Source organism: Oncorhynchus kisutch, linkage group LG15 (assembly GCF_002021735.2).
Source record: "Oncorhynchus kisutch isolate 150728-3 linkage group LG15, Okis_V2, whole genome shotgun sequence".
Taxonomy (NCBI): Eukaryota; Metazoa; Chordata; class Actinopteri; order Salmoniformes; family Salmonidae; genus Oncorhynchus; species Oncorhynchus kisutch.
In genome coordinates, this window is record NC_034188.2 from 73,313,534 (window position 1) to 73,326,567 (window position 13,034).

Genomic DNA, 13,034 nt, shown 5'->3' on the forward strand with positions numbered 1-13,034 from the left:
TATATGAGTAATAAACAGTAGGTAGGCTACCAGAGTATGCCAAAAGGGAAGCGATGATGAGCAGTAGCACCCCCAGTGCAGTATGGGGGATGAAGTCTTTGTCAGGAGAGCTGCCATAGTTATTCACCAACAGCAGCAGAGAACCTGTAGGAGAAACCAACAGAAAAGGTAAGTACAGCAGGCTTTAGACCAAACCAACTCAGAAAAAAAGCCAATTGTTTGACAAGAACCCATGAACACAGCTCCAAGTTTCTGTACCGCAACTTGACTGAAGCACCTGACCACTTTCACTCAAATCCACGATGGGGGAGCAAACATGTTGCCTCGTGATTGGTCAACGTGCTCACAATTAGTAGCCTATGGCCTATGGTTGAATTCCTGTCCGACTATATGCGTGTGCATTGTATTGCATTCAAACTTTGGTTGGCTAGGCTACCTAGGCCTTTTCAATCAAAAATGATTGACAGGAAATATTAAATCAACTAAAAGTGATGACATACAGTACCAGTCAAAAGTTTTCTTTATTTGACTATTTTCTCCATTGTAGAATAATAGTGAAGACATCAAAACTATAAAATGGAATCATGTAGTTACAAAAAAGTGTTAAACAATTCAAAATATATTTTATATTTGAGATTCTTCAAAGTAGCCACAAAGCCACAAAGTAGCCACCTTGATGACAGCTTGCACTCTCTTGGCATTCTCTCAACCAGCTTCTTGAGGAGTGCTTTTCCAACAGTCTTGAATGTGTTCCCACATATGCTGAGCACTTGTTGGCTGCAGTCCAACTCATCCCAAACCATCATAATTGGGTTGAGGTTGGGTGATTATGGAGGCCAGGTCATCTGATGCAGCACTCCATCACTCTCCTTCATGGTAAAATAGCCCTTACACAGCCTGGAGGTGTGTTGGGTCATTGTCCTGTTGAAAAATAAATGATAGTCCCACTAAGCGCAAACCAGATGGAATGGCATATCACTGAAGAATGCTGTGGTAGCCTTGCTGCTTAAGTATGCCTTAAATTCTAAATGAATGTGTCACCAGCAAAGCACTCCCACACCATCACACCTCTTCCTCCATGATTCACAGTGGGAACCACACATGCAGAGATCATCCGTTCACCTACTCTGCATCCCACAAAGACACGGAGGTTGGAAAAATAAACTAATCAGACCAAATGACAGATTTCCACCTGTCTAATTGTAAATGAGAACTTGTTCTCAACTTGCCTACCTGGTTAAATAAAGGTAAAATAAAAATAAATAAATAAAATAATGTCCATTGCTTGTGTTTCTTTGCCCAAGCAAGTCTCTTCTTATTATTGGTGTCCTTTAGTAGCGGTTTCTTTGCAGCAATTTGACCACAAAGGCCTGATTCATTCAGTCTCCTCTTAACAGTTGATGATGAGATGTGTCTGTTACCAGAACTCTGTGAAGCATTTATTTGGGCTGCAATTTCTGAGGTTGAAAACTCAAATTAACTTGTGCTCTGCAGCAGAGGTAACTCTGTGTCTTCCATTCCTGTGGCTGTCCTTATGAGAGACAGTTTCATCATAGTGCTTTGTGGTTTTTGCGCCTGCACTTCAAGAAACTTTCAAAGCTCTGGTCCTATCATTTCCAAAATGAACCCTTTTACAACTGATTACTCACTATGTCATATAGAGGTCGACCGATTAATCGGTGCACGACTGTCCCTAACCATAAACATCAATGCCTTTCTTAAAATCAATACACAGAAGTATATATTTTTAAACCTGCATATTTCGCTAAAAGAAATCCAGGTTATCAGGCAATATTAACCAGGTGAAATTGTGCCACTTCTCTTGCGTTCATTGCACGCAGAGTCAGGGTATATGCAACAGTTTGGGCTGCCTGGCTCGTTGCGAACTCATTTGCCAGAATTTTAAGTAATTATGACATAACATTGAAGGTTGTACAATGTCATCACGTTGGCCTGTGGGTAAGGTTTATGACCCTCCCCATAAATACCTTTCTCCCTTCGCTCTCTCTTGACTCTACAGAGGGACTCTTGAATAGCCTTTGTTACACATAGAGAGTCTGGGAACATCAAACAAGTGGAGGGAAAGGATCCATATTTCGGTAATAGAACCAGTTGAAAATATGCGTTGGTACTTAATGAATATGATGTCAGTTCGGTTGTCAACTGAGACATTATGATTGATGACAGGACGACCTAAACTGTATCTGGGAAAGTATACACATTACAGTTATCAGATTCACATGGAATTGTTGTGCAATTCAAATGTTTAAATATAAAATTATTTGTGAAAAGATTCAATGTAATTTTAGCTTCCAAATGAGAGATTTGGGTTTTCATAAGGTTAGGGCTCTGCTCAATCAGTGGACCGCCCCTGTGAAGAGACATGGGTTATAAACTATGAAACACACCCTTCTCCCTCCAATATATAAGCCCTTGATGAAAATGTAACATCTGTTCCGGGTACATTAGGACTACGGTCCGATGTCAGAAGGATTCAGATAATAACTACAGAATGAAGCCAACCTCAGCGTGAGCTTTGGTTGCGAATGGTATGAACTTTGAACACTTATTCGCTACAGAAGTGATACCTCCTAGCCGTTGAGTTAGCAGCGGCCGCTGTAAACGTGGGCTAGGAGAGGACAGACAGAGAATCCCGTCTACCACACAATGACGACACTACAACGTTTCCCGTTCACCACCAGAGACACTCTTCAAAGGACAAATGACTCTGTTGGGCAACATGGCCTTCCATCTACCACCAACCTATTGAAGCGCAGCTCAGAGTAAATACTTATTGCATTTTCCTTTTCCAAATGGGCGGTAATATAGAATGCATAAGATTCTGCATTTACGATAGAGTAGCTGCCTACGGCCCGATAGAGACATCGCTTCTCCCTTTGTTCTTCAGTCTTCCCGCTCTTTCACTCAAACTCAGACCCCTTTTCTTTGTGTAACCAGCTGTCATATCTGTTCCATCCGCTAGGGACGTTTTCCTTTATGACATAATTTGTAATCAAGGTATGATTCAATCTGTGTATATGTAATTCTGTGTGATTAGTTAGGCATTTAGTAAATAAATAATTAAACCTAATTTTGTATTGCTGATTCAACTTGTTAGCCAGGGTTCGTGAAGATAACCAAGAATTTATAAGGTGACGATTAATATTGACTGCTATTGATGTAAAATATTACTAGGTCTTTAAGAGTTTATTCGGAAGATAACTGCTCTATAAATATTATTTTGTGGTGCCCCGACTTTCTAGTTAATTACATTTACATGATTAGCTCAATCAGGTAATATTAATTACAGGGAAAGGATTTTATAGAATAGCATGTCATATCACTTAATCCGGCATAGCCAAAGACACGACAACAATGTAACTGCAATATTTAGACTTAGGGATGCCATCCCTTAGATAAAATACAGGACGGTTCCGATTTTCACTGAAATAATAAATGTTTTGTTTTCAAAATGATCGTTTCTGAATTCGACCATATTAATGAACAAAGGCTCGTATTTCTGTGTGTTATTATGTTATAATTAAGTCTATGATTTGATATTTGATAGAGCAGTCTGATTGAGCGATGGTAGGCAGCAGCAGGATCGTAAGCATTCATTCAAACAGCACTTTAGTGCGTTTTGCCAGCAGCTCTTCGCAATGCTTCAAGCATTGAGCTGATTATGATTTCAAGCCTATCAACTCCCAAGATTAGGCTGGTGTAACCGATGTGAAATGGCTAGCTAGTTAGCGGGGTCCGCGCTAATAGCGTTTCAAACGTCATTCTTTCTGAGACTTGGAGTAGTTGTTCCCCTTGCTCTGCAAGGGCCAAGGATTTTGTGGAGCGATGGTTAATGATGCTTCGAGGGTGTCTGGGTTTGAGCCCATGTAGGGGCGAGGAGAGGGACGGAAGCTATACTGTTACACTGCCAATAGTAAAGTGCCTATAAGAACATCCAATAGTCAAAGGTATATGAAATACAAATGGTATAGAGAGAAATCATCCTATAAATACTATATTAACTACAACCTAAAACCTCTTACCTTGGAATATTGAAGTCTCATGTTAAAAGGAACCACCAGCTTTCATATGTTCTCATGTTCTGAGCAAGGAACATAAATGTTAGCTTTTTTTACATGGCACATATTGCACTTTTACTTTCTTCTCCAAAACTTTGTTTTTGCATTATTTAAACCAAATTGAACATGTTTCATTATTTATTTGAGGCTAAATTGATGTTTATTGATGTATTGTATTAATTTAAAATAAGTGTTCATTCAGTATTGTTGTAATTGTCATTATTACAAATAAATAAAAATAATCCGCTTTTTTTGGTCCTCCAATAATCGGTATCGGTATCGGCGTTGAAAAATCATAATCGGTCAACCTCTAATGTCAAATCCCTGCACAGGGATTGTCACACAACACAATGCCACAGATGTCTCAAGTTTTAAGGGAGCCTGCAATTGGCATGCTGACTGCAGGAATTTCCACCAGAGCTGTTACCAGAGAATGTAATGTTCATTTCTCTACCATAAGCTGCCTCCAAAGTTGTTTTAGAGAATTTGGCAGTAAGTCCAACAAGCCTCACAAGCGCAGACCACGTGTAACCATGCCACTCCAGGACCTCCACATCTGGCTTCTTCACCAGCGGGATCGTCTGTAACCAGCCACCCGGCAGCTGATGAAACTGGGGGTTTGTGCAACCAAAGAATTTCAGACAGTGTGTATGGCGTTGTGTGGGCGAGCGGTTTGCTGATGTCAACATTGTGAACAGAGTGCCCCATGGTGGTGGTGGGGTTATGGTATGGGCAGGCATAAGCTACGGACAACGAACACAATTGTATTTTATCGATGGCAATTTTTATGCAGATTTCCTTAACGAGATCCTGAGGCCCATTGTCGTGCCATTCATCCGCCTCCATCACATCACCTAACGCCACTCAGGCTCTCGAGTGGCACAGCAGTCTAAGGCACTGCATCTCAGTGCTAGAGGCATCACTACAGACACCCTGGTTCGAATCCAGGCTGTATCATAACCGGCTCTGATTGGGAGTCCCATAGGGAGGCGCACAATTGACCCAGCGTCGTCCGGGTTTGGCCTGTGTAGGCTGTCATTGTAAATCGTCTGAGATCGCTAAAGATTGGAAAGCTGCCGCGGTCATTCCCCTCTTCAAAGGGGGTGACACCCTAGACCCAAACTGTTACAGACCTATATCCGTCCTGCCCCGCCTATCTAAAGTCCTCAAAAGCCAAGTTAATAAACAGATCACTGACCATTTTGAATCCCACCGTACCTTCTCCGCTGTGCAATCTGCTTTCCGAGCCGGTCATGGGTGCACCTCAGCCACGCTCAAGGTACTAAACGATATCATAACCGCCATCAATAAAAGACAGTACTGTGCAGCCGTCTTCATCGACCTGGTCAAGACTTTCGACTCTGTCAATCCCCGTATTCTTACCGGCAGACTCAATAGCCTTGGTTTTTCTAATGACTGCCTCGCCTGGTTCACCAACTACTTTGCAGACAAAGTTCAGTGTGTCAAATCGGAGGGCATGTTGTCCGGATCTCTGGCAGTCTCTATGTGGGTACCACTTGGTTCAATTCTCAGGCTGACTCTTTTCTCTGTATATATCAATGATGTCGCTCTTGCTGCTCTTGATCCACCTCTACGCAGACGACACCATTCTGTATACTTCTGTCCCTTCCTTGGACACTGTGCTAACTAACCTCCAAACGAGCTTCAATGCCATACAACACTCCTTTCGTGGCCTCCAACTGCTCTTAAACGCTAGTAAAACCAAATGCATGCTTTTCAACTGTTCGCTGCCCGCACCCGCCCGCCCGACTAGCATCACCACCCTGGACGGTTCCGACCAAGAATATGTGGACAACTATAAATACCTAGGTTTCTGGTTAGACTGTAAACTCTCCTTCCAGACTCGTATTAAACATCTCCAATCCAAAATCAAATCTTGAATCGGCTTCCTATTTGGCAACAAAGCCTCCTTCACTCACGCTGCCAAAGTTACCCTAGTAAAACTGACTATCCTACCGATCATCGACTTCGGCGATGTCATCTACAAAATAGCTTTCAATACTCGACTCAGCAAACTGCAGTCAATCACAGTGCCATCCGTTTTGTTACCAAATCACCTTATACCACCCACCACTGCGACCTATATGCTTTAGTTGGCTGGCCCTCGCTACATATTCGTCGCCAGACCCACTGGATCCAGGTCATCTATAAGTCTATGCTAGGTAAAGCGCCGCCTTATCTCAGTTCACTGGTCACGATAACAACACCCACCTGTACAGCACATGTTCCAGCAGGTATATCTCACTGATCATCTCCAAAGCCAACATCTCATTTGGCCTCCTTTCCTTCCAGTTCTCTGCTGCCAGTGACTGGAACAAATTGAAAAATCGCTGAAGTTGGAGACTTTTATTTCCCTCACCAACTTTAAACATCAGCTATCTGAGCAGCTAACCGATTGCTGCAGCTGTACATAGTCCATCTGTAAATAGCCCACCCAATCTACCTACCTCATCCCCATACTGTTTTTATTTTATTTACTTTTCTGCTCTTTTGTACACCAGTATCTCTACTTGCGCATCATCATCTGCTCATTTATCACTCGTGTTAATCTGCTAAATTGTAATTATTCGCTCCTATGGCCTATGTATTGCCTACCTCCTCATGCCTTTAGCACACACTGTATATAGACTTTCTTTTTTTTCTACTGTGTCATTGACTTGTTTATTGTGTTATTGGCTTATTTATTGTTTACTCCATGTGTTGTTGTCTGTGTCACACTGCTTTGCTTTATCTTGGCCAGGTCGCAGTTGTAAATGAGAACTTGTTCTCATTTACAACCTGGTTAAATAAAGGTTAAATAAATTAAATAAATTAAATTAAATAATTTGTTCTTAACTGACTTGCCTTGCCTAGTTAAATAAAGGTTAAATAAATAAATGTAACAAAAATGTATGTTTTAGCATTATACTCCACAGCCTGTCGTAAGGATCTGTACACAATTCCTGGAAGCTGAAAATTAACCAGATCTTCCATGGCCTGCATACTCACCAGACATTTCGCCCATTGAGCACGTTTGGGATGCTCTCCATCGACATCTACAAGAGCGTGCTCCAGTTCCCGGGAAATTCCAGCAACTTGGCACAGACATTGAAGAGGAGTGGGACAACATTGTACAGGCCACAATCGACAGCCTCATTAACTCTACAGTATACAAAGGAGATGTGTCGCGCTGCATGGGGCAAATGGTGGTCACACCAAATAAATAATGACTGGTTTTCTGATCCACACCCCTACCTTTTAGTTAAGGAATCTGTGACCAAAATATACATGTGAACACCCCTTCAAATTAGTGGATTCGGCTATTTCAGCCACACCTGTTATTGACAGGTGTCTAAAATCGAGCACACAGCCATGCAATCTACATAGTCAAACATTGGCATTAGAATGGCCTTACTGAAGAGCTCAGAGACTTTCATAGGATGCCTTTTCAACAAGTCAGTTTATAAAATGTCTGCCCTGCTAGAACTGCCCTGGTCAACTGTAAGCGCTGTTATTGTGTAGTGGAAACATCTAGGAAGAACAACAGCTCAGCCGCAAAGTGGTAGGCCACACAAGCTCACAGAACGGGACAGCCAAGTGCTGAAGCGTGTAGTGCATAAAAATGGTCTGTCCTCGGCTGCAACACTCACTGCTGAGTTCCAAACTGCCTCTGGAAACAATGTCAGCACAATAATTGTTCGTCAGGAGCTTCATGAAATGGGTTTCCATGGCCAAGCAGCCACACACAAGCCTCAGATCACCATGCGCAATGCCAAGCGTCGGCTGTATGGGTATAAAGCTTGCCACCATTGGACTCTGGAACAGTGGAAACGCGTTCTACAGAGTGATGAATAACGCTACACCATCTAGCAGGCCGACAGACGAATCTGGGTTTGGCAAATGCCAGGAAAACACCACCTGTCCGAATGCATAGTGCCAACTGTAAAGTTTGGTGGATGAGGAATAATGTTCTGGGGCTGTTGTTCATGGTTCGGACTAGGCTCCTTAGTTCCAGTGAAGGGAAATCTTAACGCTACAGCATACTGTTCAGGGAAGTCCGGAACCAATACACGCAGTCAGTCAGGAAAGCTAAGGCCAGCTTCTTCAGGCAGAAGTTTGCATCCTGTAGCTCCAACTCCAAAAAGTTCTGGGACACCGTGAAGTCCATGGAGAACAAGAGCACCTCCTCCCAGCTGCCCACTGCACTGAGGCTAGGTAACACGGTCACCACTGATAAATCCATGATTATCGAAAACTTCAATAAGCATTTCTCAACGGCTGGCCATGCCTTCCGCCTGGCTACTTCAACCTCGGCCAACAGCTCCGCCCCCCCCCGCAGCTCCTCGCCCAAGCCTCTCCAGGTTCTCCTTTAACCAAATTCAGATAGCAGATGTTCTGAAAGAGCTGCAAAACATGGACCCGTACAAATCAGCTGGGCTTGACAATCTGGAACCTCTATTTCTGAAACTATCTGCCACCATTGTCGCAACCCCTATTACCAGCCTGTTCAACCTCTCTTTCATATCGTCTGAGATCCCCAAGGATTGGAAAGCTGCCGCAGTCATCCCCCTCTTCAAAGGGGGAGACACCCTGGACCCAAACTGTTACAGACCTATATCCATCCTGCCCTGCCTATCTAAGGTCTTCGAAAGCCAAGTCAACAAACAGGTCACTGACCATCTCGAATCCCACCGCACCTTCTCCGCTGTGCAATCTGGTTTCCGAGCCGGTCACGGGTGCACCTCAGCCACACTCAAGGTACTCAACGATATCATAACCGCCATCGATAAAAGACAGTACTGTGCAGCCGTCTTCATCGACCTTGCCAAGGCTTTCGACTCTGTCAATCACCATATTCTTATCGGCAGACTCAAGAGCCTCGGTTTTTCGGATGACTGCCTTGCCTGGTTCACCAATTACTTTGCAGACAGAGTTCAGTGCGTCAAATCGGAGGGCATGCTGTCTGGTCCTCTGGCAGTCTCTATGGGGGTGCCACAGGGTTCAATTCTCGGGCCGACTCTTTTCTCTGTGTATATCAATGATGTTGCTCTTGCTGCGGGCGATTCCCTGATCCACCTCTACGCAGACGACACAATTCTATATACCTTCGGCCCGTCTTTGGACACTGTGCTATCTAACCTCCAAACAAGCTTCAATGCCATACAACACTCCTTCCGTGGCCTCCAACTGCTCTTAAACGCTAGTAAAACCAAATGCATGCTTTTCAACCGGTCGCTGCCTGCACCCGCATGCCCGACTAGCATCACCACCCTGGATGGTTCCGACCTAGAATATGTGGACGTCTATAAGTACCTAGGTGTCTGGCTAGACTGCAAACTCTCCTTCCAGACTCATATCAAACATCTCCAATCGAAAATCAAATCAAGAGTCGGCTTTCTATTCCGCAACAAAGCCTCCTTCACTCACGCCGCCAAGCTTACCCTAGTAAAACTGACTATCCTACCGATCCTCGACTTCGGCGATGTCATCTACAAAATGGCTTCCAACACTCTACTCAGCAAACTGGATGCAGTCTATCACAGTGCCATCCGTTTCGTCACTAAAGCACCTTATACCACCCACCACTGCGACTTGTATGCTCTAGTCGGCTGGCCCTCGCTACATATTCGTCGCCAGACCCACTGGCTCCAGGTCATCTACAAGTCCATGCTAGGTAAAGCTCCGCCTTATCTCAGCTCACTGGTCACGATGGCAACACCCATCCGTAGCACGCGCTCCAGCAGGTGTATCTCACTGATCATCCCTAAAGCCAACACCTCATTTGGCCGCCTTTCGTTCCAGTACTCTGCTGCCTGTGACTGGAACGAATTGCAAAAATCGCTGAAGTTGGAGACTTTTATCTCCCTCACCAACTTCAAACATCAGCTATCTGAGCGGCTAACCGATCGCTGCAGCTGTACATAGTCTATTGGTAAATAGCCCACCCTTTCTCACCTACCTCATCCCCATACTGTTTTTATTTATTTACTTTTCTGCTCTTTTGCACACCAATATCTCTACCTGTACATGACCATCTGATCATTCATCACTCCAGTGTTAATCTGCAAAATTGTAATTATTTGCCTACCTCCTCATGCCTTTTGCACACATTGTATATAGACTCCCCCTTTGGTTTCTACTGTGTTATTGACTTGTTAATTGTTTACTCCATGTGTAACTCTTTGTTGTCTGCTCACACTGCTATGCTTTATCTTGGCCAGGTCGCAGTTGCAAATGAGAACTTGTTCTCAACTAGCCTACCTGGTTAAATAAAGGTGAAATAAAAAAATAAAATAAAAAATACAATGGCATTCTACACGATTCTGTGCTTTCAACTTTGTGGCAACAGTTTGGTGAAGGCCCTTTCCTGTTTCAGCATGACAATTCCCTGTGCACAAAGCGAGGTCTATACAGAAATGGTTTGTCAAGATCGGTGTGGAAGAACTTGACTGGCCTGCACAGAGCCCTGACCTAAACCCCATCGAACACCTTTGGGATGAATTGAAACACAGATTGCGAGCCAGGCCTAATCACCCAACATCAGTGCCCAACCTCACTAATGCTCTTGTGGCTGAATTGAAGCAAGTCCCAGTAGCAATATTCCAACATCTAGTGGAAAGCCTTCCCTGAAGAGTGTTATATCAGCAAAGGCGGGACCAACTCCATATTAATGCCCATGATTTTGGAATGAGATGTTCAACGAGCAGTTGAGTGTATCTGTATTCCCAGTCATGTGAAATCCATAAATTGGGGCCTAATTATGTTATTTAAATTGACTGGTTTCCTTATATGAACTGTAACTCAGTAAAATCTTTGAAATTGTTGCATGTTGCATTTATATTTTGGTTCAGTGTATGTTTTCTAAAAACCTTCCAGAGAGGCCATAAGTAATGGCAGTGAAAAATCAATATCATATCAAATGTTGTATCATATTGTACAACAGCTAACAATCGCTGCTGGTATTTGCTGATAGTTGCTGGTTGAAAATACAATCAACACAGGATGTCTTAATCAGCGGGTTTAGAATAAATGAATAGACCAGTTCCAAACCTCTGCTAATAACAGCTATTTTTCAGGTTAGGCTACATTTCCCCCCCATCAGGCTCTTCTTCTCTGGTGAATTGATCACACTGTGGTTAAAGCACCACTTTGTTGCCCTTCCACGCCCCACTCAACATTTTTGCATGAGAATATATTTTTTGCAAAGAAAAACTAGTTTTGTTTCGTTTTGATCACTTTAATGGAAAACTATTACAGTAAGGTATTTAATTGTTGCCCAGAGATGATTTGATATTGAGATAAGTAATTTTTTTACAGCTGCATTGGGCCTTTAAAATTCAGGAAATGTATTTAAAATGCTAAAAATACAATCTAGTTGGATGAGCCGACTACGCCTCTGCTCCTATTTATTTCAGAGAAACCTGAGCGTGGTTTGCACTCCAGTTTAGCGGGAAAGGAGAGTATAGCTCCAAGTCCTATGTTAGTCTACTGAAATTGTTTGCTGATCAGTTATTGTTTTTTTTGTTTTTTTAATCACCTGGCTAATGCGGCATCCCCCAGAGCAGGCTCAACTTGCCCGGCTGCCATGCCATAAATTGTCCATCACTTACTTAACAATGCGGATGAACCAGAAAGATCAGTTTTATGTTTACTGGAATTCTTTACAGTTGTGTTGTTTTCAGTAATAAAAACAATCACCTGGGGCAACTTTAGAGCAAGCTCAACTTTCCAAATACCCAGTTTACTTGCCCCAGGCAATAGGATAACTCTTAAAGTCACTGAAACAACCAGTAATTTTCCCTGCTTACCATCAGAAGGAAAAAAATCCCCACTCTGGGACCTGTGGTGCCATCTCTGCTCATGTCTCTTATTAAGCAATTTTGAGAAAACCAAATAAAAGAATAAGCGAATGAATTAATCATCTACATTAATGTATACTATAATACATATACTATCGTCGCTGTTTGATGAAAACCTCGTATTTCCAAAACAGAAACTTTGTAGGATTTTTTCCCTCCATATTTTCCCAATACCAAACATGTCACTATTTTGATTAAATGTTCTTGGTCCTAGAGTCATGAAATGTTCAGAGTACATTGAGTTGAGTTACTTCAAATAAATGTACAAAAAATAGAATTGCAACAACGGAGTTCATCAGACAGCGACTATAAAAACCTTCACAAAAAATGTGTGATCACAATATGAGACATATTAGGATAATCCAAATAAAACGAAAAATAACAACAAATAAAAGTTCCCACTCCTTTTCTTATCGAATATGATTCGATTGTCGATCAATGAACTATTATGAAGTCGTCAATAGTTGGTTATCCATGCTAGGTATTGTTTTATGATAAACTTCTCATAGCTCAATAAACTCAATAATATATCGCAATACAGGACTACTTCTTTAGACGGCTTAAGGCTATAAAAAAAGTATTGGAAATAGAAATGATCAGTCAGAATTAAAAATTTTCATTTGGACTTACCGCCGGAGATCCCGAGGATACCCACGGAGAAATGCAGCGACTCCAGCTCAGCCATCACCGGAGCATCTGATGCACGCGCCACGGAGCGCTGAGGTTATAAATAAATGTACGGTTTTCTTACGTCACTCTCTACCTGTTACAGGACACTGCCGGAGGATAGTCGGGAAAGTTACCTCATAAACAACAACACCGGGACAACAAGAGATCCTTTTTGTCAGAACTATTCAGGAAGTTCTGCCTCGTGAAATGAGTTATATTTTCCAATGCCGTACACTCATGGATATGCACATCGGTGCACGCCTATCTTGTAGCCTGATGTTTGACATGCATTAAATAAACCGACATTTCAAAGCTAGACACATCCTTCTTATCTATGAAAATTATGAACATCTGAAGTTGCAGAAATTGACCCTAGACACCTTTTTTTAATATGGTCTTTTGAAGGGGCAATCTGCGATTGCTACAG

At 42.6% G+C, this 13,034-nt stretch overlaps 1 protein-coding gene across 1 annotated transcript in view; it reads right to left on the reverse strand.

Moving 5' to 3' along the window:
* Positions 1-12,790, reverse strand: part of LOC109904883 (uncharacterized) — a 30,117-nt gene extending 17,327 nt beyond the window's left edge. Inside the window, exons 1-2 of the mRNA XM_031791063.1 lie at positions 12,569-12,790; positions 31-144 (exon numbers count right to left, since the gene is read on the reverse strand). Coding sequence (XP_031646923.1) covers positions 31-144; positions 12,569-12,623 — 169 coding nt within the window. The 5' untranslated portion in view covers positions 12,624-12,790. The remainder of the gene's footprint in view (positions 1-30; positions 145-12,568) is intronic.
* Between the last annotated feature and the right edge of the window lie 244 nt (positions 12,791-13,034).